Source organism: Myxocyprinus asiaticus, chromosome 19 (assembly GCF_019703515.2).
Source record: "Myxocyprinus asiaticus isolate MX2 ecotype Aquarium Trade chromosome 19, UBuf_Myxa_2, whole genome shotgun sequence".
NCBI lineage: Eukaryota > Metazoa > Chordata > Actinopteri > Cypriniformes > Catostomidae > Myxocyprinus > Myxocyprinus asiaticus.
Genome location: NC_059362.1, coordinates 35,226,855 through 35,254,790, shown reverse-complemented (window position 1 = coordinate 35,254,790; position 27,936 = coordinate 35,226,855). Strand labels below are relative to the sequence as shown.

The window sequence follows — 27,936 nt, the reverse complement described above, 5'->3', positions numbered from 1 at the left end:
AAGTGGAGATTTATCATAATTACAATTTTTTTAATAGATTAAAACATGTTTAAATGCTACTTAAACAACGTAAAGAAAAGTTTGTTTTTTGAATGTACAAAACATTTATTGCTTCGGGGTTTTTTTTTCCCCATGATCTGTCGCTGAAAATGACAGCAAAATTCTGCGCCTGCAGATTACGACATAATGATTTGCAAAATCATACGCATTTATAAATTTTGATGTAGCATTTTGTGCATTCACAAAATGCAAGGATTTTTGTGTGTTTGCTGGTATTCAAGAAAATCTGCTTGCCAATTTACAGTATTAGTTTTACATATTCAATTGAGCAGGGGTGTGCAATTATTTTGGTACTGGGGCCACATCAGCCATTAAGTAGAATACGGAACAGAGAAGATAAAAATTTCTGCATAATTTTATCTTTTAAGCCCAGACATGCACTCAATGAATGATGCACAGTTTTCTGAAGTGTATTCTGATGGGACCATTCTGTGATTGCTTGAAGTTTTGCTGCTATACTTTCTATCATGTGTTAGTAAAACTGAATAAAGGCTGAATAAAATTATTAATTGATTATTTTACCATAATTCAATGCAATGGTAATTTAGTATTCGATTTAACACTCTATATCAGGGATCTGGTTTAAAAGTAAAATAAAATATTCCGGAAAGAGATTCTAAAAGCTTATTTTAATGTTGGCCACAAAGTGGACCCATTTACTTGTTTTATTCTCAGAACATTATCAACCTGTTTACATGCTCATGGGTCATGATGTGGGTCTTGTCAATGTTTGGCACCCCATTCAGCACACCACTGAATAAAACAGGCTGCATGACACTGATAAATAATTACTGCCAGAGTAACATTCACATACAGGTGTGAGGGACTTCAACATTTCACAAATAACGCAAAGAATAAATATATTCCTCTCTCATTTGGTTTTACTCGCGTGTCCCCACTGTGCACTATTGAGCGCTAAGTTGTTGTTTGTTTGTTTTTTGCCGAGAGAAAGTGTCTGCACTCGCATGTATGGTTGCCAGATTGCATAAAATAAATATGACATAAGGCGAAATATTTCCATTTTTTGCAAGTATAATTCTCTGATTGGGGTGTTGCATATATTATCTGGCAACCCTGAGCATATTAAAAGCTTGTGGATGCGCGATAGGTCCAAAAGCCAGATAAATGAAAGATCTAATAAAAAAACGTTCATGATAAATTGACCCGCAGGCAGTAGTTTGCCCTGGTCTGCAATTGTGGGTGCTTTAATTTTCGTTTGAGGGTACGTAGCACCTTCAGGCACCCCCGTAGAACCGTGACTGATGACAGAGTGGCGTGTAGAGGGTGAGTTGTTGGCAATTCTAAGCAATCACGAATTTAAACTTTCAGACATGCTGTAATTCAAATGAATATGCTGGTTTGTTTTTAAAAATGTGTAAGAATTACATGTGTATGCATATTAAATTGCCCATTTTCTAGTGTCGTTACGGTAGTAATTCTGACTGGCTGCACAGTGAGCAGGAAGAGGATAAAAAGGCTGCTTTTTATTAAACAACAAATAAACAAACAAATACATGATGCATGACGTGAGTTGTGACAATCAGTCGCTGTGCAGAGCAATAGAGACTGTTTGAGTGATCATGAGCGCTTTTAGCTTTACTCTCTTCAACATGAGCGCTCTCGGTGTCAATCAACATGCGTGCTCTGCAGGTGCTCTCAAAATCTCATCAGTCACTCATCTCAGCGCTATTTGTGAGGGTCCCAATTTAAATGGTGGTCACAATACATTTATCACAGCAATTACATTTGAACCGTAACGGCACCGCGTCTTCACACATTTGCTTAATAATTAGTGATTTGTGTTACAACAAGTGCCAAAGACAGTAAACAAATCACAGATATTAATGATTTCTCACTGGTGCAGTTTTAGAGCTTGTAATGGATATATTTTTCTTATTTTTGAATGTATCTCTGCAGTGTATGATGCTCTTATGGTTTTACTGGTTGCCAGTATGTCACATTGACCTTTGATATTGAAAACCAAACTATTAATAACTGTTTTCAGTACAAGTAAATGTTAGCAATTCACAATTAAAGTAATTTTAATGTAATTTTGGTAAAACTTAATAAAAAGGTTTCATTTCTCTAACATTAGTTAATTGATTAGGTATCATGAACAAACAATGAACAGTTTATTTTTACAGCATTTATTAATCATAATGTTAGTTAATAAAAATACAATTGTTCATTGTTAGTACATGTTAGTTCATAGTGCATTAATGTCCATTAACTAATACAACTTTTGATTTTAAAAATGTACTAGTATATGTTGTAACTAACATTAAGTTAATTAGTTCATTTTAACTACAGTAATGTTGTTCAATAATATTAACAAATTGAACCTTTTTGTAAAATGTTACTGTAATTTTACTGTGTGGTGCATAAACATAACTACAGCATATAACTTGCAAAAGTGTGGCAAAGGGCACTTAAAAAAAAATACAAATCAGTATTGGCCAATCTTAGTGTTGAAAAATAGGAAATCGTATCGGCCTCAAATTTCCTGATCGGTGCACCACTAGTGCTTAATATGCCGTTGTTGCCTCTAATTTTACATTGCTACTGATATTTTTTCATTAAAGGCCAGTTTGACCTGTAAAAAAGCAAATAAACATTGTTTTGATTAATTCTTTCATCCCTAGCGCTTTTCTGACACTACACTCAAAGTGCTTTACATAGTGAACAGGGGACTCTCCTCAACCACCACCAGTGTGCAGCATCCACCTGGATGATGCAACAGCAGCCATAGTGCACCAGTATGCTCACCACAGACCAGCTATTGGTGGAGAGGAGAGAGTAGAGTTATAGAGCCATTTAGTGGATGGGGATTGTTAGGAAGCCATGCTTGAGATGGGCCAATGGGGGGAATTTATCCAGGACACCAGGGTTACACCCCTACTTTTTACAAGAAGTGCTTTAGGATTTTTAATGACCACAGAGAGTCAGGACCTTGGTTTAACATCTCATCCAAAGGACAGTGCCTTTTTACAGTATAGTGTCCCCGTCACTATAGTGGGGCATTAGGACCCACACAGACCGCAGGGTGAGCACCCCCTGCTGGCCTCCCTAATACCTCTTCCAGCAGCAACCTTAGTTTTCACCAGGAGGTCTCCCAACCAGGTACTGACCAGGCTCAACCCTGCTTAGCTTCAGTGGGCAACTGGTCTTGAGCTACAGGGTGATACAGTGCATCCAGAAAGTATTCACAGCGCTTCACTTTTTCCACATTTTGTTATGTTACAGCCTTATTCCAAAATTGATTAAATTCATTATTTTCCTCAAAATTCTACAAACAATACTCCATAATGACAACATGAAAGAAGTTTGTTTGAAATCTTTGCAAATGTATTAAAAATAAAAACCGAAAAAAAAATCACATGTACATAAGTATTCACAGCCTTTGCCATGACACTCAAAATTGAGCTCAGGTGCATCCTGTTTCCACTGATCATCCTTGAGATGTTTCTACAACTTGATTGGAGTCCACCTGTGGTAAATTCAGTTGATTGGACATGATTTGGAAAGGCACACACCTGTCTATATAAGGTCCCACAGTTAACAGTGCATGTCAGAGCACAAACCAAGCCATGAAGTCCAAGGAATTGTCTGCTGACCTCCGAGACAGGATTGTATCGAGGCACAGATCTGGGGAAGGGTACAGAAAAATTTCTGCAGCATTGAAGGTCCCAATGAGCACAGTGGCCTCCATCATCCATAAATGGAAGAAGTTTGGAACCACCAGGACTCTTCCTAGAGCTGGCCGCCTGGCCAAACTAAGTGATCGGGGGAGAAGGGCCTTAGTCAGGGAGGTGACCAAGAACCCGATGGTCACTCTGACAGAGCTCCAGCGTTTCTCTGTGGAGAGAGGAGAAACTTCCAGAAGAACAACCATCTCTGCAGCACTCCACCAATCAGGCCTGTATGGTAGAGTGGCCAGACGGAAGCCACTCCTCAGTAAAAGGCACATGACAGCCCGTCTGGAGTTTGCCAAAAGGCACCTGAAGGACTCTCAGACCATGAGAAACAAAGATTGAACTCTTTGGCCTGAATGGCAAGCATCATGTCTGGAGGAAACCAGGCACCACTCATCACCTGGCCAATCCCATCCCTACAGTGAAGCATGGTGGTGGCAGCATCATGCTGTGGGGATGTTTTTCAGTAGCAGGAACTGGGAGACTAGTCAGGATCGAGGGAAAGATGAATGCAGCAATGTATAGAGACATTCTTGATGAAAACATGCTCCAGAGCGCTCTGGACCTCAGACTGGGGCGAAGGTTCATCTTCCAACAGGACAACGACCCTAAGCACACAGCCAAGATAACAAAGGAGTGGCTATGGGACAACTCTGTGAATGTCCTTGAGTGGCCCAGCCAGAGCCCAGACTTGAACCCGATTGAACATCTCTGGAGAGATCTGAAAATGGCTGTGCACCAACGCTCCCCATCCAACCTGATGGAGCTTGAGAGGTCCTGCAAAGAAGAATGGGAGAAACTGCCCAAAAATAGATGTGCCAAGCTTGTAGCATCATACTCAAAAAGACTTGAGGCTGTAATTGGTGCCAAAGGTGCTTCAACAAAGTATTGAGCAAAGGCTGTGAATACTTTTGTACAAATGATTTTTTTTTTCGTTTTTTTAATGAATTTGCAAAGATTTCAAACAAACTTCTTTCACGTTGTCATTATGGGGTATTGTTTGTAGAATTTTGAGGAAAATAATGAATTTAATCCATTTTGGAATAAGGCTGTAACATAACAAAATGTGGAAAAAGTGAAGCGCTGTGAATACTTTCCGGATGCACTGTATGACTGCTGGTATTAAATATTCAGATAATGTGAGGTCCCTTGCAAGAAATGGGCATTTATTTTTTCTAATTTTTTTTTAAATCAACTTTATACAGGTCTCTGACTACCATCCATCCATCCATCTATCTACAGTTGAAGTCAGAAGTTTACATTCACTTGTAGGTTGAAGTCATTAAAACTACTTTTTTAACCACTCCACAGATTTCATATTTGCAAAATATAGTTTTGGCAAAATGTTTAGGACATCTACTTTGTGCATGACACAAGTAATTTTTCCAACAATTGTTTACAGACAGATTGTCTGTCAAATTGACTATATCACAATTCCAGTGGGTCAGAAGTTTACATACACTAAGTTAACTCTGCCTTTAAGCAGCTTGGAAAATTCCAGAAAATGATGTCAAGCCTTTAGACAATTAGCCAATTAGCTTCTGATAGGAGGTGTACTGAATTGGAGGTGTACCTGTGGAAGTATTTAAAGGCCTTCCTTCAAACTCCGTGCCTCTATGCTTGACATCATGGAAAAATCAAAAGGAATCAGCCAAGACCTCAGAAAAAAAATTGTGGACTTCCACAAGTTTGGTTCATCCTTGGGAAACACCTGAATGTATCACATTCATCTGTACAAACAATACTACGCAAGCATAAACCCCATGGGACCACGCAGCCATTATACCGCTCAGGAAGGAGATGCATTCTTTCTCCTAGAAATGAACGTAGTTTGGTGTAAAAAGTGCAGATCAATCCCAGAACGAGAGCAAAGGACCTTTTGAAGATGCTGGAGGAAACAGATACACAAGTATCTATATCCACAATAAAACGAGTCCTATATTGACATAACCTGAAAGGCTGCTCAGCAAGGAAGAAGCCACTGCTCCAAAACCGCCATAAAAAGCCAGACTGCAGTTTGCAAGTGCACATGGTGACAAAGATCTTAATTTTTGGAGAAATGTCTTCTGGACTGATGAAACAAAATGGCCATAATGGCCATCGTTATGTTTGGAGGAAAAAGGGTTCTCCTTTAAGATTTTCTGGTAGAGAATTCATGTTTCCCTCAATTACTGCAAGTTGCCCTGGCCCTGAAGCAGCAAAGCATCCTCACACCATCACACTACCACCACCATGCTTGACCGTAGGTATGATGTTCTTTTTGTGGCATTCTATGTTTGATTTACGCCAGCCAGATGTAAAGGGACCCCTGTCTTCCATACAGTTCCACTTTTGACTCATCAGTCCACAGAACATTCTCTCAAAAGCTTTGAGGATCGTCAAGGTGTGTTTGGCAAAATTCAGACAAGCCTTAATGTTCGCCTCGCCACTCTTCCATGGATGGCATCAGTGTCTTTCTGATAGTGGAGTCATGAACAGTGACCTTTATTGATGCAAGAGAGGCCTGCAATTCCTTGGATGTTGTCCTTGGCTTTTTTTGTGACTTCTGGATGAGTCGTCGCTGTGCTCTTGGAGGAATTTTGGAAGGTCAGCCATTTCTGGGAAGGTTCATTACTGTGCCAAGTTTTCTACATTTGGGGACAACAGCTCTCACTGTGGTTCTTTGGAATCCCAGAGTGTTTGAAAAAGCTTTGTAACCCTTCACAGACTGATGTATTTCAATCACATTTTTCCTCATCATTTCTGGTATTTCTTTCAACCTTGGCATAGTGTGCTACTGGGTGAGACCTTTTAGCCAACTTCATGCTTCTGGAAAAGTTCTATTTAGTTGTTGATTTGATTGAACAGGGCTGGCAGTAATCAGGCCAGTGTGTGTCTAGTCCAGCTGAACCCCATTATGAATGCAGTTTCATAGATTTGGGGATTTAGTAACTGGGGGATGTAAAAAGGGATAATTTTCTATCCATTCCGGAGTGGAACTTCAATAAATTGCCCTTGAAGGTCTCTGCATTGTTCTGTCTTTTCTGAGTGCTGAAGTAAAGCAATTATTGTTAATTCACACATTTGATTCCGTTATTCACTTATCTGACTCCAATTTTATATTAATCTGACTCCAATTTTAAGTTGACCTCTAATTTATATTTAAGCTCTAATTAATTACTGATCATTCTTTTAACATTTTTAGGTTATTGATTACTCTAAATCCTCTTCTATTCATTGTCCTTTCGATCGTTGGAGACTTACGCCGGCCGTTATTATATTACGTAAACCTCCCGAAAATGGATAGCCAGTTCCGTTCTTAGTTAGCAGTTGTAGGGTTAACTAATATCGTCTGGTTTGGCTTGTCTCATAACCAGACGATATTGCCGCTTAGTCACGTACATACAACTTGCTAAGATGGGCGGTGAGCAGTGACTGAGAGTCTTAAATGGCTTTCTCTTACCCGGTTGTCTTGAGTGGTTTCTCCTATATTAAAGCTCCAGTATGGTCTACCCTGGTCAAATGAAATTCAAATCCTACCCGGCTGTCCTAGGTGGTTGTCCTACCTGGTTGTCCTGAGTGGTTTAAATTCAAACTGAGAGTCTTTAAATGGCTTCCTCCTATATTAAAGCTCCAGTAATGATTTCGGAGGAATTCAGAATAAATCAAATAATAACAATTTATTTGTCATGTAGGATATAAAACATTGTTGCAGAAATTCAAATCAAAGCCAATTTCACATGATCAGAATAAACAAGCATTACTAAAAATAAAAGACAAGTCAAAGAAACATACCTGACAAAACAACATGCAGCAGTACAGCATGGGAGATCTGCTTACAGATTCCCAGAGCTTCCTGCCAACTTTCCTTAAATATCTAGACAGAATAAACATTGTGTACCAAATGGTATTATCCTTTGAACAATGAGAATTTGGGGGTGAATGGGTTCTTGACTTCCTGGGGTTTAACCTTGTTATCATACACTATATTGCCAAAAGTATTCGCTCACTCATCCAAATAATTGAATTCAGGTGTTCCAATCACTTCCATGGCCACAGGTGTATAAAATGAAGCACCTAGGCATGCAGACTGCTTCTACAAACATTTGTGAAAGAATGGGCCGCTCTCAGGAGCTCAGTGAATTCCAGCGTGGTACTGTGATAGGATGCCACCTGTGCAACAAGTCCAGTCGTGAAATTTCCTCGCTACTAAATATTCCACAGTCAACTGTCAGTGGTATTATAACAAAGTGGAAGCGATTGGGAATGACAGCAACTCAGCCACGAAGTGGTAGGCCACGTAAAATGACAGAGCGGGGTCAGCGGATGCTGAGGCGCATAGTGCGCAGAGGTCGCCAACTTTCTGCAGAGTCAATCGCTACAGACCTCCAAAGTTCATGTGGCCTTCAGATTAGCTCAAGAACAGTGCGTAGAGAGCTTCATGGAATGGGTTTCCATGGCCGAGCAGCTGCATCCAAGCTATACATCACCAAGTGCAATGCAAAGCGTCGGATGCAGTGGTGTAAAGCACGCCGCCACTGGACTCTAGAGCAGTGGAGACGCGTTCTCTGGAGTGATGAATCACGCTTCTCCATCTGGCAAATCTGATGGATGAGTCTGGGTTTGGCGGTTGCCAGGAGAACGGTACTTGTCTCACTGCATTGTGCCAACTGTGAAGTTTGGTGGAGGGGGGATTATGGTGTGGGGTTGTTTTTCAGGAGCTGGGCTTGGCCCCTTAGTTCCAGTGAAAGGAACTCTGAATGCTTCAGCATACTAAGAGATTTTGGACAATTCCATGCTCCCAACTTTGTGGGAACAGTTTGGGGATGGCCCCTTGCTGTTCCAACATGACTGCGCACCAGTGCACAAAGCAAGGTCCATAAAGACATGGATGAGCGAGTTTGGTGTGGAAGAACTTGACTGGCCTGCACAGAGTCCTGACCTCAACCCGATAGAGCACCTTTGGGATGAATTAGAGCGAAGACTGCGAGCCAAGCCTTCTCGTCCAACATTAGTGTCTGACCTCACAAATGCGCTTCTGGAAGAATGGTCAAAAATTCCCATAAACACACTCCTAAACCTTGTGGAAAGCCTTCCCAGAAGAGTTGAAGCTGTTATAGCTGCAAAGGGTGGGCCGATGTCATATTAAACCCTATGGATTAAGAATGGGATGTCACTTAAGTTCATATGCGTCTAAAGGCAGATGAGCGAATACATTTGGCAATATAGTGTATAGGAGATAATTTCAATTGTAGATCAAGGAGGGGGATAGACCTCCAGAATTATGCAGTATTTGGCAAAGACCTTATAACTTTGTTACCATTAGTATTATCAACATGGGAAAGAGACCACTATACCAGTCGCACAGAGACCTCTTAAATGATATCAAACACATACAGTTGCATTCTTTGTTTTCATGGTATTTGTTATATTTTTACATATAAATCTTATGTATTTGTGTTGGTCCAGCGCTGTTGAAGGGGAGAAGGGGGAGAGAGAAAGGGGGGGCAGCAAGGTGATTTGTAATTTATCACACTGTGGTGATATTCAGGTGAAGATTTCAGCTTTTTGTGAGAGAGTTCTATGACATTGATTCTCGCAGAGTTCTTTGACTTTTACCGGAAATGGCAACTTTTGGTTGTGGACATTCCAGCCTTACAGGGAAAAAACTTTTTCACACAGGCCCAGTTGGTATTGGATAACTTTTTTGCTTCAATAAATGACACTATCATTTACATACTGTATTTTGTGTTTACTCAGATTGCCTTTGTTTTATGTTAGATTTTGTTAGAATTTTTGAAACAATTTAGTATGAATTCCCTATCTGTCACTCACTCAAAGTTGTGTCGATGTAGTGACACTAGGGGTCACTCTTGGGAGCCCGAGACATCTCTGGTCTTTGATAAAAGGCCAATGAAAATTGGCGAGTGGTATTTGCATGCCACTCCCCCGGACATACGGGTATAAAAGGAGCTGGAATGCAACCACTCATTCAGATTTTTCCTTCGGAGCCGAACGGTCGATGTCTACTGAGCTGAATGTTCATTCACCTCTGCTGGATTTGACGGCGCATTTCAGCGTCTTCTCCCTCCTCTGCACTGGTGCACTGCAGAGAACGCCCCTGGGCGCTTCGGGAGAAAAAAGAGAGTAATTTTCCTGAAAGAGTATATTTCTCTAAAAGAGCGACACACACGGAGCGTCTTTTTAAAGACGCTTCTTTTTAAAGATGCCTTTCCGATTGTGTGTTGCTCCTGGTTGCGGTCGTTACCTCTCAACTTCAGACGGTCACGATTGCTGTCTTTCGTGTCTGGGCGCAACCCACACGGAGGCAGCGTTCGTGGATGGTTCATGTTCTCACTGCGAGAACATGACCATGGCAACGTTGCGCCTCCCCGCCTCAGTCCTTCAACCTTCGGGTTTGAGGCCAGCACGGCTAGCACTGGGGGCGATTTGGGGACCCCAATGGGACCGCCTCCACCGGGTATCCCCCCGCGGACCTCCCATTCCCCAGCATGCTCGCCTGCCCCGATCGGGCTTCCGGATGAGTCCGTCGGCTTGTCTCACGGCAAGTTCGACCTCTTGTTTGGAGCCCGTGAAGCTGATGAGCTCTCGAGTGCAGCATTGGAGAGCGGGCTTGTCCAGTCAGATGCAGAAGCCTCAGCTGGGCTCCCCCCTTCGGGGACGATTGCCCAGTCACAAGCTGATGCAGAGATGACAGACATGCTTTTTCAGACGGCCACGAGCGTCGGGCTAGAGTGGAACCCTCCACTCTCCCCTGAACCCTCGTGGCTCGATGATTGCTTCCTGGGCTCACGGCGCCGCTCAAAGCAGCCATGCCCCGCTCCAGTGCCTTTCTTCCCGGAAGTGCATGAGGAGCTGACAAAATCGTGGGAGGCACCTTTTACTGCCCGGTCCCGATTTCTCAGTTCCCCCACCCTCACTACTCTCGATGTCGGGGCGGCCAGGGGCTATACGGCGATTCCCCCGGTGGATAAGGCGCTCGCGGTGCACCTATGCCCGCAGAGCGCCACCACCTGGCATGGACGCCCAAAGCTCCTGTCCAAGCCCTGTAGGTTCATGTCGTCCCTGACGGCCAAAGCCTACAGCGCTGCTGGACAAGCTGCCTCTGCTCTGCATGCCATGGCTCTCCTGCAGGTCCACCAAGCCAAGGCACTAAAAGAACTGCACGAGGGTAGTTCTGCCCCTGATCTGATGCAGGAACTGCGTTCTGTGACCGACCTCGCTCTCCGAGCGACGAAGGTCACGGTGCGGTCTCTCTGGCGGACGATGTCCACATTAGTGGTCCAGGAGCGCCACCTTTGGCTCAAACTGGTCGAGATGGGTGAGGCCGACAAGACACAGTTCCTTGCTGCCCCCATCTCCCAGGCTGGCCTATTCGGTGACATCGTCGAGGACTTTGCCCAGCAGTTCTCAACGGTGAAGCAGCAGACGGAGGCTACCCGGCATATCCTGCCCCGGTGTGGCTCAAGGTCCCGCACCCCATTTGCTCGTCGCCAAGGGCGTCCCCCTGCGGTGACTGCACCAGCTCCGCTGCAGCCCACCCCTTCGGCCCGGCCCCGGTGTGGAGCCCACCGCAGGAAGCGGATGCCACCCGTCTCACGGCCGGCCACCAAGAACCCACGAAGTTCGTCAAATCGCCCCTGAGACGGGCGACCCAGGGTCGACGGAACCCACTGCACTGGAGCTGGTAGTAAGACCACACCATCCCCGGTGGTGGGCCGGTTGGAGAATCTTTTGTTGCCTTTTCATTTGATTTCGCTGCATGCCCAAGTGGCTGCGGTACCCAACAGTTCAGCAAAAGAGCGGTTTCCTCCTTTCCTGGGTCACATACCCGGTGTGCACGGTCAACATCACAACCACCGTCCACCTTTTTTCCCTTGCAGGAGATCGCCACCCTCCTAAGGAAGGGTGCGATAGAACCTGTCCCTCCGGCCGAGATGAAGAAGGGGTTTTACAGCCCCTACTTCATCATACCGAAAAAATGCGGTGGGTTGCGGCCAATCTTGGACCTGCAAGTACTGAACCAGGCTTTACACAGACTCCCGTTCAAGATGCTGATGTAAAAACGCATTTTGGCGAGCGTCCGGCATCAAGATTGGTTCGTGGTGGTAGACCTGAAGGATGCGTTCTTTCACGTCTCGATTCTACCTTGACACAGACCCTTCCTGCGGTTTGCATTCGAGGGTCAGGCGTATCAGTACACAATCCTCCCTTTCGGCCTGTCCTTGTCCCCTCGTGTCTTCACGAAGGTCGCAGAGGCAGTTCTTGCCCCGTTAAGGGAAGTGGGCATTCGCATTCTCAACTATCTCGACGACTGGCTAATACTAGCTCACTCTCGGGACATGTTGTGTGCACACAGGGACTTGGTGTTCTCACACCTCAGCCGATTAGAGCTTCGGGTCAACTGGGAAAAGAGCAAGCTCCTCCCGGTTCAGAGCATCTCTTTTCTCAGTTTGGAGTTGGACTCAGTCTCATTGACAGCCTGCCTCACGAACGAGCATGCACAGTCGGTGCTGACCTGTTTGAAGGTGTTCAAACAGAAAACAGCAGTTCCACTGAAACTCTTTCAGAGGCTCCTGGGGCATATTGCATCCTCAGCGGTGGCCACCCCATTCGGGTTGATGCATATGAGACCGCTTCAGCATTGGCTTCAAACAGTTGAAACAACTTTCGAGTTGCTGGCAATTCTGCTCGCTCTGCGGAGGTTCTGGCCATTGATCCAGGGCAAGCACATGTTAGTTCGGACAGACAACATGGCAACTGTAGCATATATCAACCGCCAAGGCGGTCTGCGCTCTCGTTGTATGCCACAACTCGCCCGCCGTCTCCTCCTCTGGAGTCAGCAGCACTTCAAGTTGCTGCGAGCCACTCACATCCCGGGCAACCTCAGCACTGCAGCAGACGCACTGTCACGGCAGGTTACCCTCAGGGGAGAGTGGAGACTCCACCCTCAGGTGGTCCAGCTGATTTGGAGTCGATTCGGACAGGCACAGGTAGACCTGTTCGCCTCCCAAGAATCCTCCCACTGCCCGCTCTGGTACGTCCTGACCGAGGCACCTCTCAGCATAGATGCACTGGCACACAGCTGGCCTCCTGGCCTGCGCAAATATGCGTTTCCCCCAGTGAGCCTACTTGCACAGACTCTGCAAGATCAGGGAGGATGAGGAGCAGGTCGTCCTGGTAGCACCCTACTGGCCCACCCAGACACCAGACGTGGTTCTTGGACCTCACGCTCCTCACGACAGCCCCCCCCCCGGTGAATTCCCGAGGAAGGGCCTTCTTTCTCAGGGACGGGGCACCATCTGGCACCCGCGACCAGACCTCTGGAATGTCCATGTCTGGCCCCTGGATGGGATGCGGAAGACCTAAGCGGTCTACCACCCACGGTGGTAGACACGATCACTCAGGCTAGGGCCCCCTCTACGAGGTGCCTGTATGCATTTGAGTGGCGTCTGTTCGCTAAGTGGTGTTCTTCCTGACGGGAAGACCCCCAGAGATGCGCAGTCAGATCGGTGCTTTCCTTCCTGCAGGAGAGGTTGGAAGGGTGGCTGTCCCCTTCCATCTTGAAGGTGTACGTTGCTGCTATAGCAGCACACCACGACACAGTGGACGGTAAGTCATTAGGGAAGCACGACCTGGTCATCAGGTTCCTGAGAGGTGCCAGGAGGCTGAATCCCCCTAGACTGCACCTTGTTCCCTCATGGGACCTCTCTGTAGTTCTTCAGGGTCTACAGAGAGCCCCCTTTGAGCCTTTGCAGTCAGCTGAGCTTAAGGCACTCTCCTTGAAGACTGCCCTCCTGACTGCGCTCATTTCCATCAAGAGGGTAGGAGACCTGCAAGCGTTCTCTGTGAGCGAAATGTGCCTGGAGTTCGGTCCGGGCTACTCTCATGTGATCTTGAGATCATGTGCCCAACGTTCCCACAACCCCTTTTAGGGACCAGGTGGTGAACCTGCGAGCACTGCCTCAGGAGGAGGCAAACCCAGCCCTGTCGTTGCTGCATCCGGTGCGCGTTTTACGCATCTATTTGGATCGCACGCAGAGCTTTAGGATCTCTGAGCAGCTTTTTGTCTGCTTTGGTGCACAGCAGAAAGGAAGCGCTGTCTCCAAGCAGAGAATCGCCCACTGGCTCATTGATGCCATAGCTATGGCGTATCACGCCCAGGACGTGCCGCCCCCAGTAGGGCTACGAGCCCATTCTACCAGGGGTGTAGCTGCCTCTCTAACAGACATTTGCAGAGCAGCGGGCTGGGCAACACCCAACACCTTTGTAAGGTTCTACAACCTCCGGGTGGAACCTGTTTCGTCCCAGGTAGTGGCAGGCAATACATGCGGATAAGCCCAGGATAGCCGGCCGGGTGTATCGCTTGAACATAGCGCCTTTCACCTCCACTGAGCTGAGGACGTGCGCCATTAATTCCCAGTAGTGTTCACAAACTATGTTCCCTGGTTGACTTCCTCTGAGCCCTGTGGCAGTCGAATTTTCAGAGAGACTCGCTGCCGGCCCAGTACACGTGCTAACTAAGAGCCCTGTACTGGGGTAGGTGCTCTGCATGTGGCGGTTCCTTGTAAGGTAACCCCATGCTATGTATATCTTCCTCTAATGAGTTTCCCTGTTGGCAAACTGCGTCTTCCTTGGGCAGAGCCCCCTCTGCCACAGTCTCCATGTTTGTAGTAACTCCTCCCCGTTGGGTAGAATCTACCATGAGACTTCTCCACATGGTCGGCAAGACCATGTGATTGTATTTTTCCACTTAAATATTCCCCCTCCCCCCTCTCTGGGCGAGGTGTGGTCTCCGCGGTGTCCTAGACCTGGCAGCCCAGTCGGATAATCCCCCTTGTTTTTTAGGGAGTGGAAAAAAAAGAAGTGGAAAAGAGGCCACGACTGGGTTAGCCTTTCTCTATCTTTTGGGTAGTCGACTTGTCCCCAAAGGGCCATTCGACACTCATGACTATGTTGGGGGAGGTTAAGTGTCGGCCTGTTGCGCTGGCTATGAGGCACACAGTTGTCTGACCGTCACACACCGCCAGTTCACGTAACACAGTTCAGCCAGTTGCGGCGTTTTGTATAGGGACCCCTAGTGTTACTACATCGACACAACGTCGAGTGAGTGACAGATAGGGAACGTCCTGGTTACTTGCGTAACCTTCGTTCCCTGATGGCACAATATTTTAGATGTTTTTTTTTAATAATTATTAAAAAAAAATATTATTATTATTATTTTCTACAGATATAGATGAATGTCTGGTCAGTCCATCTGTATGTGGTCCAAATTCCATCTGTACTAATGTATTGGGATTTTACAATTGCTCATGCTTGGGTGGATTCACTGCAACAAACACAAATCTCACTAACAGCATCAATGTCACATGTAGAGGTAAGTTCTGTGTTCACATCCTTGTTTAATCTAATCTTGAAAAATAACACTGAGAGTTTTTGTTCTTTCTGTTCATGATTGGTGCTCATGCCTTTTAACTGCAAAGTTAGTCACCCAAAACATACAGATCAGTCGATTTTTAGCTTTATTGTGACAACCACATATGCATGTGTGCCCCATAAGCAAACTATTCTTTATTTTTATCTTCCCTCAATAAAGATGTCGATGAATGTGGTGATAAATTAGCATTCTGTGGTCCAAACTCAATCTGTACCAATACAATCGGGAGTTACAACTGTTCCTGCTCGAGTGGTTTTACTGTTATAAATAGGAGTCAACCAGTCAGTAACAGTAACCCATGCAATGGTGAGTTTATAGAAATGTATGAATCCTATAGAACACCATTTCAAACATTTACTCATTCAGTAGTGATGATATTTGCTTATATTAATTTTGTAGTTGTTGAAAGTTCTTGAAAATTTTTGGATGTTTTTTTCTCTCTCTTTACAGTGCCTCTACCTTTGAGTGAATATCTGATTGAAATTCAGATAAATACCATGAATAGTGCCATCATTGATCAGCTGAGGACCCTTCTGATGTCTTTCAATTTACCCTACACAATCAGTGACAGCACTAACATTACAGAAATCAACATAACTACTGGTGTTTATTCTGTCTCTGCTTTATGTTGCATAGATAAGATTAAGCTTTATCTGTCATCAATACTGCCCTAACCAGTGAGAGTTTATTTTTGGCCTCTTCTGCTTTTCAGTGTGTTCTTTGAATGAAACGGAATATCAGTGTAAATGTGAGGAACAGTTTGTTTGGCCAAATGACACGTGTCATTCATACGAGGCCTGTGATGGCATCATTGATGGCGTGTGTACATGTATTAATGCCCTTCCAACCAATGGACAGTTTTGCCAGTTAAAGGAAGGTAAGACACTGGAGTAAATGAACAATGTCTTTTAAATATTAACAACACAACAGTAACATTCTTTCTGGCATGTAACGTGAAGTCCTAGCTATTGAAAGATATTTCTCATGTGTGGTAATGCATAATATTTCCAGAAGATAAACATTTGTTTTTTACAGTACCTGAAGTTGTATATATAGAGCAATCAGGAGAAACTTGAAACATTTTTATGTTTTGCACAAGATTCAACACGTCATGCAAAGCCTTATATGCGGGCATCCTGTGTTCGAATTCAGCTTTTGTAATTTCCCAAACCAATCCTCCCATTCTCTCCCTATCATTTGCTGTCCCCTCTCTGATTCTCCTTCATATAAAATAAAAAAAAAAAATAAATAAAACGGTGTTTTGACAGCAAAATTATTTATTTTTACTAGTTATTCCTCTCAACCTGCCTCTGTTTGTTTCTTGCAGTACCACCTTCTAGTTACATTGTTGATATTGACATGAGATTGTTGGACATGTTCCTGGCGAATTACTTACGAAATCTCATCCCAAATATCAGTCTGCCTCTTGCTTTGAGCAACAACGTAAATATCACAGATATCGACATAACTACTGGTAAGAGCAGAATTTGTCATACTGTCAGGGTCAATTATACAAGTCGCATAGCTCGAGGAATCAGGTATAAGGGGAAAGCTACAGCTTGAAAAGATAAATAAATGCCCTTCTTCTACAGTTTGTGGATTAAATGGAACACAATATGAGTGCATATGTGAGGAGCAGCATGTCTGGACCAATGACACCTGCAAGGCATATCAGGTGTGTGATAAGATTGTTGGAGACACTTGTGGATGTATTCAGGCTCTTCCTTCAGAGGGTCAGCTTTGCCAGAGAGGTGAGTTGTCACATTAGAATACAAATGTACCGCGTGTAGTGTTTTCAAACTGGTTGTATGAGTTTACACTGTGACACTTGACATTTTTGGTGGTTCAGAAACATTTGTTTTGACCATTTATGTAAAACCTTCTCACTCAATGGCAGATATCAATGAATGTGAAGATGCTTTGTCAGTGTGTGGCCAGTACTCAAATTGTACTAACATCATTGGGAGCCACATGTGTTCATGCTGGAGTGGATTTACTGCCTCCAATAAAGACAGTCCAGTGAGCCGCAACAACTCATGTCAGGGTAAGAATGACCAACTGATTATATTTTATGTTTTAATCACATGTAAATTAGTTTAGAATTCTGCTACATTCATTTAGCTGTTTTTGTGAGTTCTCTCTCTTAACAGAGGGCTTTCAAGTCTTTGGGCATTTGCCTAGTAAAGATGATTTTTAAATAATTATTTAAAAAAATATTACTATTATTATTATTTTTTTTTTTTACAGATATAGATGAATGTCTGGTCAGTCCATCTGTATGTGGTCCAAATTCCATCTGTACTAATGTATTGGGATTTTACAATTGCTCATGCTTGGATGGATTCACTGCAACAAACACAAATCTCACTAACAGCATCAGTGTCACATGTAGAGGTAAGTTCTGTGTTCACATCCTTTTTTAATCTAATCTTGAAAAATAACCCTGGGAGCTTTTGTTCTTTCTGTTCATGATAGGTGCTCATGCCTTTTAATTGCAAAGTTAGTCACCCAAAACATACAGATCAGTCGATTTTTAGCTTTATTGTGACAACCACATATGCATGTGTGCCCCATAAGCAAACTATTCTTTATTTTTATCTTCCCTCAATAAAGATGTCGATGAATGTGGTGATAAATTAGCATTCTGTGGTCCAAACTCAATCTGTACCAATACAATCGGGAGTTACAACTGTTCCTGCTCGAGTGGTTTTACTGTTATAAATAGGAGTCAACCAGTCAGTAACAGTAACCCATGCAATGGTGAGTTTATAGAAATGTATGAATCCTATAGAACACCATTTCAAACATTTACTCATTCAGTAGTGATGATATTTGCTTATATTAATTTTGTAGTTGTTGAAAGTTCTTGAAAATTTTTGGATGTTTTTTTCTCTCTCTTTACAGTGCCTCTACCTTTGAGTGAATATCTGATTGAAATTCAGATAAATACCATGAATAGTGCCATCATTGATCAGCTGAGGACCCTTCTGATGTCTTTCAATTTACCCTACACAATCAGTGACAGCACTAACATTACAGAAATCAACATAACTACTGGTGTTTATTCTGTCTCTGCTTTGTAGTGTTGCATAGCTAAAATTAAGCTTTATTTGTCATCAGTACTGCCCTAACCAGTGAGAGTTTATTTTTGGCCTCTTCTTCTGCTTTTCAGTGTGTTCTTTGAATGAAACGGAATATCAGTGTAAATGTGAGGAACAGTTTGTTTGGCCAAATGACACGTGTCATTCATACGAGGCCTGTGATGGCATCATTGATGGTGCGTGTACATGTATTAATGCCCTTCCAACCAATGGACAGTTTTGCCAGTTAAAGGAAGGTAAGACACTGGAGTAAATGAACAACGTCTTTTAAAAATTAACAACACAACAGTAACATTCTTTCTGGCACGTAACGTGAAGTCCTAGCTATTGAAAGATATTTCTCATGTGTGGTAATGCATAATATTTTCAGAAGATAAACATTTGTTTTTTACAATACCTGAAGTTGTATATATAGAGCAATCAGGAGAAACTTGAAACATTTTTATGTTTTGCACAAGATTCAACACGTCATGCAAAGCCTTATATGCGGGCATCCTGTGTTCGAATTCAGCTTTTGTAATTTCCCAAACCAATCCTCCCATTCTCTCCCTATCATTTGCTGTCCCCTCTCTGATTCTCCTTCATATAAAATAAAATTAAAAAAAACTAAAACGGTGTTTTGACAGCAAAATTATTTATTTGTACTAGTTATTCCTCTCAACCTGCCTCTGTTTGTTTCTTGCAGTACCACCTTCTAGTTACATTGTTGATATTGACATGAGATTGTTGGACATGTTCCTGGCGAATTACTTACGAAATCTCATCCCAAATATCAGTCTGCCTCTTGCTTTGAGCAACAACGTAAATATCACAGATATCGACATAACTACTGGTAAGAGCAGAATTTGTCATACTGTCAGGGTCAATTATACAAGTCGCATAGCTCGAGGAATCAGGTATAAGGGGAAAGCTACAGCTTGAAAAGATAAATAAATGCCCTTCTTCTACAGTTTGTGGATTAAATGGAACACAATATGAGTGCATATGTGAGGAGCAGCATGTCTGGACCAATGACACCTGCAAGGCATATCAGGTGTGTGATAAGATTGTTGGAGACACTTGTGGATGTATTCAGGCTCTTCCTTCAGAGGGTCAGCTTTGCCAGAGAGGTGAGTTGTCACATTAGAATACAAATGTACCGCGTGTAGTGTTTTCAAACTGGTTGTATGAGTTTACACTGTGACACTTGACATTTTTGGTGGTTCAGAAACATTTGTTTTGACCATTTATGTAAAACCTTCTCACTCAATGGCAGATATCAATGAATGTGAAGATGCTTTGTCAGTGTGTGGCCAGTACTCAAATTGTACTAACATCATTGGGAGCCACATGTGTTCATGCTGGAGTGGATTTACTGCCTCCAATAAAGACAGTCCAGTGAGCCGCAACAACTCATGTCAGGGTAAGAATGACCAACTGATTATATTTTATGTTTTAATCACATGTAAATTAGTTTAGAATTCTGCTACATTCATTTAGCTGTTTTTGTGAGTTCTCTCTCTTAACAGAGGGCTTTCAAGTCTTTGGGCATTTGCCTAGTAAAGATGATTTTTTAAATAATTATTTAAAAAAATATTATTATTATTATTTTTTTTTTTTTTTACAGATATAGATGAATGTCTGGTCAGTCCATCTGTATGTGGTCCAAATTCCATCTGTACTAATGTATTGGGATTTTACAATTGCTCATGCTTGGATGGATTCACTGCAACAAACACAAATCTCACTAACAGCATCAGTGTCACATGTAGAGGTAAATTCTGTGTTCACATCCTTTTTTAATCTAATCTTGAAAAATAACCCTGGGAGCTTTTGTTCTTTCTGTTCATGATAGGTGCTCATGCCTTTTAATTGCAAAGTTAGTCACCCAAAACATACAGATCAGTCGATTTTTAGCTTTATTGTGACAACCACATATGCATGTGTGCCCCATAAGCAAACTATTCTTTATTTTTATCTTCCCTCAATAAAGATGTCGATGAATGTGGTGATAAATTAGCATTCTGTGGTCCAAACTCAATCTGTACCAATACAATCGGGAGTTACAACTGTTCCTGCTCGAGTGGTTTTACTGTTATAAATAGGAGTCAACCAGTCAGTAACAGTAACCCATGCAATGGTGAGTTTATAGAAATGTATGAATCCTATAGAACACCATTTCAAACATTTACTCATTCAGTAGTGATGATATTTGCTTATATTAATTTTGTAGTTGTTGAAAGTTCTTGAAAATTTTTGGATGTTTTTTTCTCTCTCTTTACAGTGCCTCTACCTTTGAGTGAATATCTGATTGAAATTCAGATAAATACCATGAATAGTGCCATCATTGATCAGCTGAGGACCCTTCTGATGTCTTTCAATTTACCCTACACAATCAGTGACAGCACTAACATTACAGAAATCAACATAACTACTGGTGTTTATTCTGTCTCTGCTTTGTAGTGTTGCATAGCTAAAATTAAGCTTTATTTGTCATCAGTACTGCCCTAACCAGTGAGAGTTTATTTTTGGCCTCTTCTTCTGCTTTTCAGTGTGTTCTTTGAATGAAACGGAATATCAGTGTAAATGTGAGGAACAGTTTGTTTGGCCAAATGACACGTGTCATTCATACGAGGCCTGTGATGGCATCATTGATGGTGCGTGTACATGTATTAATGCCCTTCCAACCAATGGACAGTTTTGCCAGTTAAAGGAAGGTAAGACACTGGAGTAAATGAACAACGTCTTTTAAAAATTAACAACACAACAGTAACATTCTTTCTGGCACGTAACGTGAAGTCCTAGCTATTGAAAGATATTTCTCATGTGTGGTAATGCATAATATTTTCAGAAGATAAACATTTGTTTTTTACAATACCTGAAGTTGTATATATAGAGCAATCAGGAGAAACTTGAAACATTTTTATGTTTTGCACAAGATTCAACACGTCATGCAAAGCCTTATATGCGGGCATCCTGTGTTCGAATTCAGCTTTTGTAATTTCCCAAACCAATCCTCCCATTCTCTCCCTATCATTTGCTGTCCCCTCTCTGATTCTCCTTCATATAAAATAAAATTAAAAAAAACTAAAACGGTGTTTTGACAGCAAAATTATTTATTTGTACTAGTTATTCCTCTCAACCTGCCTCTGTTTGTTTCTTGCAGTACCACCTTCTAGTTACATTGTTGATATTGACATGAGATTGTTGGACATGTTCCTGGCGAATTACTTACGAAATCTCATCCCAAATATCAGTCTGCCTCTTGCTTTGAGCAACAACGTAAATATCACAGATATCGACATAACTACTGGTAAGAGCAGAATTTGTCATACTGTCAGGGTCAATTATACAAGTCGCATAGCTCGAGGAATCAGGTATAAGGGGAAAGCTACAGCTTGAAAAGATAAATAAATGCCCTTCTTCTACAGTTTGTGGATTAAATGGAACACAATATGAGTGCATATGTGAGGAGCAGCATGTCTGGACCAATGACACCTGCAAGGCATATCAGGTGTGTGATAAGATTGTTGGAGACACTTGTGGATGTATTCAGGCTCTTCCTTCAGAGGGTCAGCTTTGCCAGAGAGGTGAGTTGTCACATTAGAATACAAATGTACCGCGTGTAGTGTTTTCAAACTGGTTGTATGAGTTTACACTGTGACACTTGACATTTTTGGTGGTTCAGAAACATTTGTTTTGACCATTTATGTAAAACCTTCTCACTCAATGGCAGATATCAATGAATGTGAAGATGCTTTGTCAGTGTGTGGCCAGTACTCAAATTGTACTAACATCATTGGGAGCCACATGTGTTCATGCTGGAGTGGATTTACTGCCTCCAATAAAGACAGTCCAGTGAGCCGCAACAACTCATGTCAGGGTAAGAATGACCAACTGATTATATTTTATGTTTTAATCACATGTAAATTAGTTTAGAATTCTGCTACATTCATTTAGCTGTTTTTGTGAGTTCTCTCTCTTAACAGAGGGCTTTCAAGTCTTTGGGCATTTGCTTAGTAAAGATGTTTTCTCAATAATTATTAAAAAAAATATTATTATTATTTTTTTTACAGATATAGATGAATGTCTGGTCAGTCCATCTGTATGTGGTCCAAATTCCATCTGTACTAATGTATTGGGATTTTACAATTGCTCATGCTTGGATGGATTCACTGCAACAAACACAAATCTCACTAACAGCATCAGTGTCACATGTAGAGGTAAGTTCTGTGTTCACATCCTTTTTTAATCTAATCTTGAAAAATAACCCTGGGAGCTTTTGTTCTTTCTGTTCATGATAGGTGCTCATGCCTTTTAATTGCAAAGTTAGTCACCCAAAACATACAGATCAGTCGATTTTTAGCTTTATTGTGACAACCACATATGCATGTGTGCCCCATAAGCAAACTATTCTTTATTTTTATCTTCCCTCAATAAAGATGTCGATGAATGTGGTGATAAATTAGCATTCTGTGGTCCAAACTCAATCTGTACCAATACAATCGGGAGTTACAACTGTTCCTGCTCGAGTGGTTTTACTGTTATAAATAGGAGTCAACCAGTCAGTAACAGTAACCCATGCAATGGTGAGTTTATAGAAATGTATGAATCCTATAGAACACCATTTCAAACATTTACTCATTCAGTAGTGATTATATTTGCTTATATTAATTTTGAAGTTGTTGAAACTTGGGTTTTAATGGGCATTTTCATAATTTCTGGATGTTTTTTTCTCTCTCTTTACAGTGTCTCTACCTTTGAGTGAATATCTGATTGAAATTCAGATAAATACCATGAATAGTTCCATCATTGATCAGCTGAGGACCCTTCTAATGTCTTTCAATTTACCCTACACAATCAGTGACAGCACTAACATTACAGAAATCAACATAACTACTGGTGTTTATTCTGTCTCTGCTTTATGTTGCATAGTTAAGATTAAGCTTTATCTGTCATCAATACTGCCCTAACCAGTGAGAGTTTATTTTTGGCCTCTTCTTCTGCTTTTCAGTGTGTTCTTTGAATGAAACGGAATATCAGTGTAAATGTGAGGAACAGTTTGTTTGGCCAAATGACACGTGTCATTCATACGAGGCCTGTAATGGCATCATTGATGGCGTGTGTACATGTATTAATGCCCTTCCAACCAATGGACAGTTTTGCCAGTTAAAGGAAGGTAAGACACTGGAGTAAATGAACAATGTCTTTTAAAAATTAACAACACAACAGTAACATTCTTTCTGGCACGTAACGTGAAGTCCTAGCTATTGAAAGATATTTCTCATGTGTGGTAATGCATAATATTTTCAGAAGATAAACATTTGTTTTTTACAATACCTGAAGTTGTATATATAGAGCAATCAGGAGAAACTTGAAACATTTTTATGTTTTGCACAAGATTCAACACGTCATGCAAAGCCTTATATGCGGGCATCCTGTGTTCGAATTCAGCTTTTGTAATTTCCCAAACCAATCCTCCCATTCTCTCCCTATCATTTGCTGTCCCCTCTCTGATTCTCCTTCATATAAAATAAAAAAAAAAAAAAACTAAAACGGTGTTTCGACAGCAAAATTATTTATTTGTACTAGTTATTCCTCTCAACCTGCCTCTGTTTGTTTCTTGCAGTACCACCTTCTAGTTACATTGTTGATATTGACATGAGATTGTTGGACATGTTCCTGGCGAATTACTTACGAAATCTCATCCCAAATATCAGTCTGCCTCTTGCTTTGAGCAACAACGTAAATATCACAGATATCGACATAACTACTGGTAAGAGCAGAATTTGTCATACTGTCAGGGTCAATTATACAAGTCGCATAGCTCGAGGAATCAGGTATAAGGGGAAAGCTACAGCTTGAAAAGATAAATAAATGCCCTTCTTCTACAGTTTGTGGATTAAATGGAACACAATATGAGTGCATATGTGAGGAGCAGCATGTCTGGACCAATGACACCTGCAAGGCATATCAGGTGTGTGATAAGATTGTTGGAGACACTTGTGGATGTATTCAGGCTCTTCCTTCAGAGGGTCAGCTTTGCCAGAGAGGTGAGTTGTCACATTAGAATACAAATGTACCGCGTGTAGTGTTTTCAAACTGGTTGTATGAGTTTACACTGTGACACTTGACATTTTTGGTGGTTCAGAAACATTTGTTTTGACCATTTATGTAAAACCTTCTCACTCAATGGCAGATATCAATGAATGTGAAGATGCTTTGTCAGTGTGTGGCCAGTACTCAAATTGTACTAACATCATTGGGAGCCACATGTGTTCATGCTGGAGTGGATTTACTGCCTCCAATAAAGACAGTCCAGTGAGCCGCAACAACTCATGTCAGGGTAAGAATGACCAACTGATTATATTTTATGTTTTAATCACATGTAAATTAGTTTAGAATTCTGCTACATTCATTTAGCTGTTTTTGTGAGTTCTCTCTCTTAACAGAGGGCTTTCAAGTCTTTGGGCATTTGCCTAGTAAAGATGATTTTTTAAATAATTATTTAAAAAAATATTATTATTATTATTATTTTTTTTTTTTACAGATATAGATGAATGTCTGGTCAGTCCATCTGTATGTGGTCCAAATTCCATCTGTACTAATGTATTGGGATTTTACAATTGCTCATGCTTGGATGGATTCACTGCAACAAACACAAATCTCACTAACAGCATCAGTGTCACATGTAGAGGTAAGTTCTGTGTTCACATCCTTTTTTAATCTAATCTTGAAAAATAACCCTGGGAGCTTTTGTTCTTTCTGTTCATGATAGGTGCTCATGCCTTTTAATTGCAAAGTTAGTCACCCAAAACATACAGATCAGTCGATTTTTAGCTTTATTGTGACAACCACATATGCATGTGTGCCCCATAAGCAAACTATTCTTTATTTTTATCTTCCCTCAATAAAGATGTCGATGAATGTGGTGATAAATTAGCATTCTGTGGTCCAAACTCAATCTGTACCAATACAATCGGGAGTTACAACTGTTCCTGCTCGAGTGGTTTTACTGTTATAAATAGGAGTCAACCAGTCAGTAACAGTAACCCATGCAATGGTGAGTTTATAGAAATGTATGAATCCTATAGAACACCATTTCAAACATTTACTCATTCAGTAGTGATTATATTTGCTTATATTAATTTTGAAGTTGTTGAAACTTGGGTTTTAATGGGCATTTTCATAATTTCTGGATGTTTTTTTCTCTCTCTTTACAGTGTCTCTACCTTTGAGTGAATATCTGATTGAAATTCAGATAAATACCATGAATAGTTCCATCATTGATCAGCTGAGGACCCTTCTAATGTCTTTCAATTTACCCTACACAATCAGTGACAGCACTAACATTACAGAAATCAACATAACTACTGGTGTTTATTCTGTCTCTGCTTTATGTTGCATAGTTAAGATTAAGCTTTATCTGTCATCAATACTGCCCTAACCAGTGAGAGTTTATTTTTGGCCTCTTCTTCTGCTTTTCAGTGTGTTCTTTGAATGAAACGGAATATCAGTGTAAATGTGAGGAACAGTTTGTTTGGCCAAATGACACGTGTCATTCATACGAGGCCTGTAATGGCATCATTGATGGCGTGTGTACATGTATTAATGCCCTTCCAACCAATGGACAGTTTTGCCAGTTAAAGGAAGGTAAGACACTGGAGTAAATGAACAATGTCTTTTAAAAATTAACAACACAACAGTAACATTCTTTCTGGCACGTAACGTGAAGTCCTAGCTATTGAAAGATATTTCTCATGTGTGGTAATGCATAATATTTTCAGAAGATAAACATTTGTTTTTTACAATACCTGAAGTTGTATATATAGAGCAATCAGGAGAAACTTGAAACATTTTTATGTTTTGCACAAGATTCAACACGTCATGCAAAGCCTTATATGCGGGCATCCTGTGTTCGAATTCAGCTTTTGTAATTTCCCAAACCAATCCTCCCATTCTCTCCCTATCATTTGCTGTCCCCTCTCTGATTCTCCTTCATATAAAATAAAAAAAATAAATAAATAAAACGGTGTTTTGACAGCAAAATTATTTATTTGTACTAGTTATTCCTCTCAACCTGCCTCTGTTTGTTTCTTGCAGTACCACCTTCTAGTTACATTGTTGATATTGACATGAGATTGTTGGACATGTTCCTGGCGAATTACTTACGAAATCTCATCCCAAATATCAGTCTGCCTCTTGCTTTGAGCAACAACGTAAATATCACAGATATCGACATAACTACTGGTAAGAGCAGAATTTGTCATACTGTCAGGGTCAATTATACAAGTCGCATAGCTCGAGGAATCAGGTATAAGGGGAAAGCTACAGCTTGAAAAGATAAATAAATGCCCTTCTTCTACAGTTTGTGGATTAAATGGAACACAATATGAGTGCATATGTGAGGAGCAGCATGTCTGGACCAATGACACCTGCAAGGCATATCAGGTGTGTGATAAGATTGTTGGAGACACTTGTGGATGTATTCAGGCTCTTCCTTCAGAGGGTCAGCTTTGCCAGAGAGGTGAGTTGTCACATTAGAATACAAATGTACCGCGTGTAGTGTTTTCAAACTGGTTGTATGAGTTTACACTGTGACACTTGACATTTTTGGTGGTTCAGAAACATTTGTTTTGACCATTTATGTAAAACCTTCTCACTCAATGGCAGATATCAATGAATGTGAAGATGCTTTGTCAGTGTGTGGCCAGTACTCAAATTGTACTAACATCATTGGGAGCCACATGTGTTCATGCTGGAGTGGATTTACTGCCTCCAATAAAGACAGTCCAGTGAGCCGCAACAACTCATGTCAGGGTAAGAATGACCAACTGATTATATTTTATGTTTTAATCACATGTAAATTAGTTTAGAATTCTGCTACATTCATTTAGCTGTTTTTGTGAGTTCTCTCTCTTAACAGAGGGCTTTCAAGTCTTTGGGCATTTGCCTAGTAAAGATGATTTTTAAATAATTATTTAAAAAAATATTACTATTATTATTATTTTTTTTTTTTACAGATATAGATGAATGTCTGGTCAGTCCATCTGTATGTGGTCCAAATTCCATCTGTACTAATGTATTGGGATTTTACAATTGCTCATGCTTGGATGGATTCACTGCAACAAACACAAATCTCACTAACAGCATCAATGTCACATGTAGAGGTAAGTTCTGTGTTCACATCCTTGTTTAATCTAATCTTGAAAAATAAACCTGAGAGTTTTTGTTCTTTCTGTATATGATACGTGCTCATGCCTTTTAATTGCAAAGTTAGTCACCCAAAACGTCATGGTTACTTGTGTAACCTCCGTTCCCTGATCGAGGGAATGAGACGTTGTGTCGATGTAGTGACACTAGGGGTCACTCTTGGGAGCCCGAGACACCTCTGGTCTTTGATAAAAGGCCAATGAAAATTGGCGAGTGGTATTTGCATGCCACTTCCCCGGACATATGGGTATAAAAGGATCTGGAATGCAACCACTCATTCAGGTTTTATGCTGAGGAGCCGATATAAGGTCCGGCCATTTCAGCGGGTAGTTCAGCGTTATGGCAGGAGGGACACGACGTCTCGTTCCCTCCATCAGGGAACGGAGGTTACACAAGTAACCATGACGTTCCCTATCTGTCACTCACTCGACATTGTGTCGATGTAGTGACACTA

The 27,936-nt window shown here is 41.6% G+C and overlaps 1 protein-coding gene and 5 long non-coding RNA genes across 6 annotated transcripts; all 6 read left to right on the top strand.

Moving 5' to 3' along the window:
- Positions 1-19,007: 19,007 nt before the first annotated feature.
- On the top strand, positions 19,008-23,242 carry LOC127409967 (adhesion G protein-coupled receptor E1-like). The gene is made up of 6 exons (XM_051644947.1): positions 19,008-19,122; positions 19,241-19,399; positions 19,546-19,692; positions 19,897-20,043; positions 20,263-20,409; positions 23,019-23,242. The coding sequence occupies exons 1-6, from the start codon at positions 19,008-19,010 to the stop codon at positions 23,240-23,242; spliced, it is 939 nt and encodes a 312-aa protein (XP_051500907.1).
- LOC127409775 (uncharacterized) lies at positions 20,668-21,531 on the top strand. The gene is made up of 3 exons (XR_007892039.1): positions 20,668-20,706; positions 20,822-20,986; positions 21,436-21,531. It is a non-coding gene; the product is annotated as an uncharacterized LOC127409775 (long non-coding RNA).
- On the top strand, positions 21,817-22,475 carry LOC127409776 (uncharacterized). The gene is made up of 3 exons (XR_007892040.1): positions 21,817-21,859; positions 22,006-22,152; positions 22,346-22,475. It is a non-coding gene; the product is annotated as an uncharacterized LOC127409776 (long non-coding RNA).
- A 124-nt stretch (positions 23,243-23,366) lies between the features above and the next one.
- On the top strand, positions 23,367-24,268 carry LOC127409780 (uncharacterized). Its single transcript, XR_007892043.1, has 3 exons — positions 23,367-23,448; positions 23,899-24,045; positions 24,164-24,268. It is a non-coding gene; the product is annotated as an uncharacterized LOC127409780 (long non-coding RNA).
- Positions 24,269-24,279: 11 nt separating this feature from the next.
- Positions 24,280-24,949, top strand: LOC127409779 (uncharacterized). The gene is made up of 3 exons (XR_007892042.1): positions 24,280-24,322; positions 24,469-24,615; positions 24,820-24,949. It is a non-coding gene; the product is annotated as an uncharacterized LOC127409779 (long non-coding RNA).
- Positions 24,950-25,840: 891 nt separating this feature from the next.
- LOC127409778 (uncharacterized) lies at positions 25,841-26,742 on the top strand. Its single transcript, XR_007892041.1, has 3 exons — positions 25,841-25,922; positions 26,373-26,519; positions 26,638-26,742. It is a non-coding gene; the product is annotated as an uncharacterized LOC127409778 (long non-coding RNA).
- Positions 26,743-27,936: the final 1,194 nt, after the last annotated feature.

Excerpts from the sequence above, each read along its gene's own strand:
- LOC127409967 (XM_051644947.1), top strand. The coding sequence starts at position 19,008 with ATGAGATTGTTGGACATGTTCCTGGCGAATTACTTACGAAATCTCATC. Across the intron at positions 19,400-19,545 it reads GGGTCAGCTTTGCCAGAGAG|ATATCAATGAATGTGAAGAT; the intron begins GTGAGTTGTCAC and ends ACTCAATGGCAG. Across the intron at positions 19,693-19,896 it reads CCGCAACAACTCATGTCAGG|ATATAGATGAATGTCTGGTC; the intron begins GTAAGAATGACC and ends TTTTTTTTACAG.